The 6,141-nt window shown below is 38.1% G+C and overlaps 1 protein-coding gene across 1 annotated transcript; it reads right to left on the bottom strand.

Annotated features, from left to right (window-relative positions):
* Nucleotides 1-2,525: 2,525 nt before the first annotated feature.
* Nucleotides 2,526-3,753, bottom strand: CCDC54 (coiled-coil domain containing 54). Its single transcript, XM_021692551.1, has one exon. It carries the CDS (start codon nucleotides 3,554-3,556, stop codon nucleotides 2,570-2,572), a length of 987 nt encoding a protein of 328 aa, XP_021548226.1. The 5' UTR covers nucleotides 3,557-3,753; the 3' UTR covers nucleotides 2,526-2,569.
* Nucleotides 3,754-6,141: the final 2,388 nt, after the last annotated feature.

Genomic DNA, 6,141 nt, shown 5'->3' with positions numbered 1-6,141 from the left:
TTTAACTTGTGACAAAACAAAGCTAGCTGAGATGAAATAACAGAGGCTGTAAGTGCAGAATTTGTTCAGAACTAAGGTCTTCCAATACCAGCCCTCTGCTGCTTCCGTAATTCTTTGCCTCTCTAGAGCCATTAAGCAAGTGCTAGGGGGCAGGTAAGGGGAGAATGAGTGAAAGCATGCATTAATACAGAAGCCCAGATGACCCAGGCAAATACCAGCTGAATCACTTGTTACTTTCCCAGAAGCCAGTTGTTATGTCATTTATCTTTGTCACAGCCTACCTTCCCCTGTTATTCTCTGATGTGAGGGTCACACCCAATGTACTGAACTAGAACTCTGGTGGTTCCTGAGGATATCTCTGATGGCAAAGAAATACATAGAGATCGCTAGTGCCCTTACCAGAATAATACTTTACCTTATTAACACAGTTATCCCATTTAAAACAAACCCTCTTCAGGATGCCTGGGTGGCTCAGGCAGTTAAGCATCTGCCTTCAGCTCAGGTCATAATCCCAGGGTCCTGGGATCGAGTCCTGCATCGGGCTCCTTGCTCAGGGAGGAGCCTGCTTCTCCCTCTGCCTGCCACTTCCCCTGCTTGTACTCTCTCTGACAAATAAATAAAATCCTTAAAAAAAAATAAAACAAGGGCGCCTGGGTGGCTCAGATGGTTAAGCGTCTGCCTTCGGCTCAGGTCATGATCCCAGCGTCCTGGGATCGAGTCCCACATCGGGCTCCCTCCTCGGCGGGAAGCCTGCTCTCCCTCTCCCACTCCCGCTGCTTGTGTTCCTGCTCTCGCTATCTCTGTCTCTGTCAAATAAATAAATAAAATCTTAAAAAAAAATAAAACAAAATAAAACAAACCCTCTTTATATACAGCCTTGCTTTGGGTAGGTATAGGACGGCCATCCATGCTGCACCTATGGCACATGGATAGATTTTAAAAGTTATTTTGTGTACACATCTTATCTGTAAATGAGTAAAGAAAGATCAAATACAGTGTATTTGCAAGTGAAAAAAAGTTATATAATTATGATCAGGCTGGCACCAGAAGGTACTCTGTCTTATTGTCGTCCTTCTCCCTTCACTTCGTCTATACACACCTTAGCTTCTTTTTTCTCATTTGAAATTGGATTTTTCTTAGCTACCTCCCAAAACCCTCCTTTCAAGTTATTAACTGAGAATAATTTAAAGTAGTACACTTACCCAAGAATACTTGTAGTGTAACAGCACAGGATTCTCTATTGGTAGTAGATTTCATTTCCTGAGTTAAGTGGTGAGGGAGACATGTTTTTGCAGCTATTCTGCATGATAGTTAGAAAAATTACATCATGATGGCAATAACCCATTATATCCCAAAATGAAGCCCACCCTGGATATGTAGTGTAGGGCTCATGCCGAAAAAGACCTTGTCATATAAGAATTCGTGGTAGCATAGTGTTGAGATGTAACTTGGTTCACACATCCCTTTTTAGATTTTCTCTTTTCCTCTGTATCAAACCTACAAGACATGGTATTTTGTCTCATTTCATGAAAATGTAAAAAATATCCAGTAAGATCCGCTGTTATTTTTTTATTAAGTTCAATTAGCCAACATATATAGTAGAGCATTAATTTTTGATGTGGTGCTCAATGATTCATTAGTTGCATATAACACCCAATGCTCATTACAGTATGTGCCCTCCTTGATACCCATCACCTGGTCACCCCCCTCCCTTCTGCAACCCTCAGTTTGTTTCCCAGAGTTGAAAGTCTCTCATGGTTTGTCTCCCTAATTTCTTCCCATTCAGTTTTCCCTCCCTTCCCCTGTATCCTCCACGCTATTCCTTATATTCCACATATGAGTGAAACTATATGATAATTGTCTTTCTCTGCTTGGCTTATTTCACTGAGCAGAAACATCCCCCTTTAATTGTTCGATGGAGATGAAGCTAAAGTTGAAAGAAAAAAAATCCAATTTTTGCAATGAATATTTCCTGGCAGTAACTTGTCCTTTCAATGACCTTTATTTTCATAACTCTAACTTTAGTAGCTCTGATAGTGGGTATCTTTTTCACTGTATGTTGTTTAAAATTTTGTTAGTGGAGTCTGTCTCTGGTATCACAGATCTTATCTACAAAGGCCACTAAAACAAGAGGACATAGGGGATGCCGGGGGGTAGCTCAGGTTGGTTCAGTGTCTGCCTTCCTTTCTGCCTGTTGCTCCCCCTGCTGATGAATAAAAATCTTAAAAAAAAAAAAAAAAGACAAGAGGGCATGGGAAACTGATGTGGGGACTACTAAATGTGTTCTTCATTCCCTTGACCCCTTAATTCCTTCCTTCCAATTATCTATGACATGGGCACTGGGTGAGTCCTCATGAATTGCCTTTAAGAAAACAAGAATACTGACAGAAAATGCATTGCGGTTGTCCAATGGGATGATCTATCTTAACTTACCTGAGACATATAAAAATTTCATAGACAGTAAGCCCACAGTGAGCAAACTACCAAGGACTTCACAACCACCACCAAGATGTGTCAATGCTTGGAACAACCAGTTCACATTTATTTTGTGTCAAAGCAGAAAATAACTCTATAGTCGAGTTACTTCCTCTTTTGAGAAACCAAAAAGACAGTAAATATAGTTGAAAACAGAGAGACAGAATGTGGTCAAACTTGCAATAGACCTAGTGAATGGACAGTATCTCCGGGTTACAAGTTGTGGTTCCTCAGGAGGGGTGGTTGGCCTAGAAAGAAGCCACTGGATGAATTCCTCTAACTCGGTAGCACTGAGGAAAAATCTCCACTTTCCTCCAGGGACAAAAGTTAGCTTGATCCATGTACTAAAGTCTGGGTAAACATAAATATTTGACTTCGCTTTTTTAAAGCTTCTTAATGCATTTTGATGGTTACTTTTTTCCACAGTTTTAATTTTGGGAGAAATTGTTTTGTCCTCAAGATGATCAGTGGCCTCAGGATAACTAGGCACTTTTTCTGGTTCTGCTGAAGAGAGTCCATAGTCTGTAGAAGCCGATGTGTTCTTCAGAGTTTCTGGTTGTAGGAGTTTGTGAAGTTGTTCTATGATCTCTTTATCCCTTTCTCCTTCCAGAACTTCTAAACAATGTATGCTGGAGCAAGAATTCTGGTTTTCCAGTTCTGTCACCTTCTTCTTTAAAATAGCAATGTCTTCTTTCATAGGGAAGATATCTTTAGTTATTGTGCATCGTTTATCTTCATTAACATTCATTCTGGTTTCCAGTACCTCCATTTGCTTCTGATAAAAATCAATCTTTTCCTGGATTTTGGGTACTACACTGACAATATCAGTCATTTGGCTGAGGAGTTCAATTTGGGCGGTTTTAATATCTTGGATCGTTGCTGTAAGATTCATTTCTTCATCAGTACTGATAACTTCTTTATCACAATCATAGGAAGTCATAGTTGGATGTCTAGTTGAATCTGGGTGCCGGTTCTTACATGTATGGTAAACATTTTTAAGAGATTGTCTGATCCTGGAGAGATTTGAAGTCCACAGCTGCCCAGCAGCAGCTTTTACCCTTTTGGTTTGAAGTTTGTACATCTTTCAAAACAAGAGGTAGGGTGATGGGAAACCTGATCAAAATCAAAGAAAGAAGCAGTATCAGAATGAAATGGTCTTTTTCTTACTATTTGTTGGATGTCTTTCTTGATAACATCATAGAATGCCCTGTGGAGAACATCAAGGGCAAAAGTAGGCACTCTTGGGTGGTTAGCTCCTTATGGGGTGGTCCAACTGGAGAGCTCTGTGAAAAAATGGTCAACTGCATGGAATCCTTTATATGGTAATCACTGACCTGGTGCTGATGTCACAATGGTTGCTGGCTTGAAATACATTTAACCAGGGGTGCCTCAGTGGCTCAGCTGGTTAAGTGTCTGACTCTTTTTTTTTTTTTAAGATTTTATTTATTTATTTGACAGACAGAGAGACATCGAGAGAGGGAACACAAGCAGGGGGAGGAGCAGAGGGAGAAGGAGAAGCAGGCTCCCTGCTGAGCAAGGAGCCTGATGTCGGGCTCAATCCCAGGACCCTGGGATCATGACCTGAGCCAAAGGCAGATGCTTAACAACTGAGCCACCCAGGCGCCCCAAGTGTCTGACTCTTGATCTCAGCTCAGATCTTGATCTCAGGGTTGTGAGTTCAAGCCCTGCATTGGGTTCCACACTGGGCATGGAGCCTACTTAAAAAAAAAAAAAAAAAAAGAGTACATTTAACCATAGGGCAATAACTTTCAAAAGTTTTGCTCACAGGACACTTTTCACTCATAAAAATTGAGGAACACAGACCTTTTTTTTAAATGTAGGTTATGTTAATTGATATTCCATATTAGAAATTAAAACTAAGAAAGTCTTAAGATATCAATTTATTAAAATAAACAAACTTATTACATCTTAAAATAAATGACACCTTTTTATGAAAAATAATTATATTTTCCAAAAGAAAAAAAATGTTTACATATTTGCAAATGTTTTAAATACCTGGATTAATAGAAAATACCTAGAATCTCATATCTGCTCCTGCATTATTTCTGTTGTGATATGTTGTTTTGGTTGAAGGATATGAAGAAAATATGGCCTCATAGAAATATGTAAGTGGAAAGGAGAAAGTATTTTAATAACCTTTTCGAATAATGGAAGATTTTATTCTTTGCTACTCTGCCAAAATTTGACAAATGATAATTGTTTAGAAGTTAGTTGTCATGTGTAATCTTAGACCAGGTCAATACTGTTACATTAAAATTCATTGGTCTATCTCCCATTTTAAATGTATGCGTAATAACATGCATTGGTCATTTGGGAAATGATTTATGCAGATCTTCCAATAGTAACTGATTTTGTTATATAATATCAAAATATCATATTCATTAATATTACCACCAATCTCACCAGAAAAATCTTTGAGTGTTGGAAAGAGGCCAAGCTCATAGTGGCAGATAAAACTTTCCAAAATTTTAATACTAGCTTGAAAAGCTTGAAATTTATTAAGCTTGTTGATTGTTTTTCATGAAGTCACAAGCTCCCTACATTTCCTTTTTTTTTTTTGCAAAAATGTCAGATACCCAGATATGAATATTATAGTTTGCCGTCAGTTTTTCTTTCAAGTAAAAATGATGTTCCATGAAAAAAGCAGCTAGTTCAGTTTGTAACTCAAATAAGTACCTTTCTTGGAAACAATTATTATCCTTTGGTAAACAGTAGAAGTTCTTTATGTGTACTTCCCATTACATCACACATAATACTAAAATACTGAAGGGTTGAGATTTAATAAATTTAACATTTTTACTGCTTTATCAAGGCATTCTGGAGGTAAGCTGGCTTTTCCTTTTATTCTTTTCTTTGATTGAGTGGAGGTGAAAAATTGAGTCACTATTAACACAATTTAGTACTGCTGCTTTGGTTTGTGTTAAGGTACTGACAGTTTTACACACCATTGCTTTTGCAATGCAATTTGCAAAATGCAAATGTCAACACAGTGAAAAAGGCAAATGGTGCCTTAATATTATTTTTGAAATTTTTTGCTCTCATGGTCCATTGTATGCCATACTTTGAAAACAACTGTCTTAGAATTTTAAAATATTATACATCTCTTATGTTTCTCTTTATAGATTTTTTTAAAGATTTTATTTATTTGAGAGAAAGAGTGCAGAGCTAGAGAGAGAGCACGAGCAGGGGGAGGGGCAGAGGGAGAGGTAGAAGCAGGCTCCCCACTGAGCAGGGAGCCTGCTATGGGGCTTGATCCCAGGACCCTGGGATCATGACCTGAGCCGAAGGCAGACACTTAACTGAGCCACCCAGGTGCCCCTTTATAGATTTTTCTAAATAACAGTACTTGAAATCCAAACTCTTTAAAATAGTAAATATTTTGTCTATTTTATATATTAAGGTAAAAACTTCATTACATTCTTTGGTCACATAGCAATAAACGTTTTGGAATTAAATGACTTGATAATCAGGTCTCCTACAGTACAGCCCCACTCTACTAAAGAAGATGTTCCTTCTTGGATCAATGTCAGTTCTAACTCCCTCCTAAATCACTCTTTCTCCTATTTATGCTTAATTGCAAGACCAGCTTTGACCTAGATTTTGGTATAAATCTGAATTTAGGCAAAAGTAATTTAAGAATTTTGG

This window comes from Neomonachus schauinslandi, chromosome 1, assembly GCF_002201575.2.
Source record: "Neomonachus schauinslandi chromosome 1, ASM220157v2, whole genome shotgun sequence".
Taxonomy (NCBI): domain Eukaryota; kingdom Metazoa; phylum Chordata; class Mammalia; order Carnivora; family Phocidae; genus Neomonachus; species Neomonachus schauinslandi.
This window is presented reverse-complemented; position numbering and strand designations above follow the sequence as displayed.

Bases quoted from the DNA above. Each gene is read 5' to 3' on its own strand.
- CCDC54 (XM_021692551.1), bottom strand. From the start codon at position 3,556: ATGTACAAACTTCAAACCAAAAGGGTAAAAGCTGCTGCTGGGCAGCTG.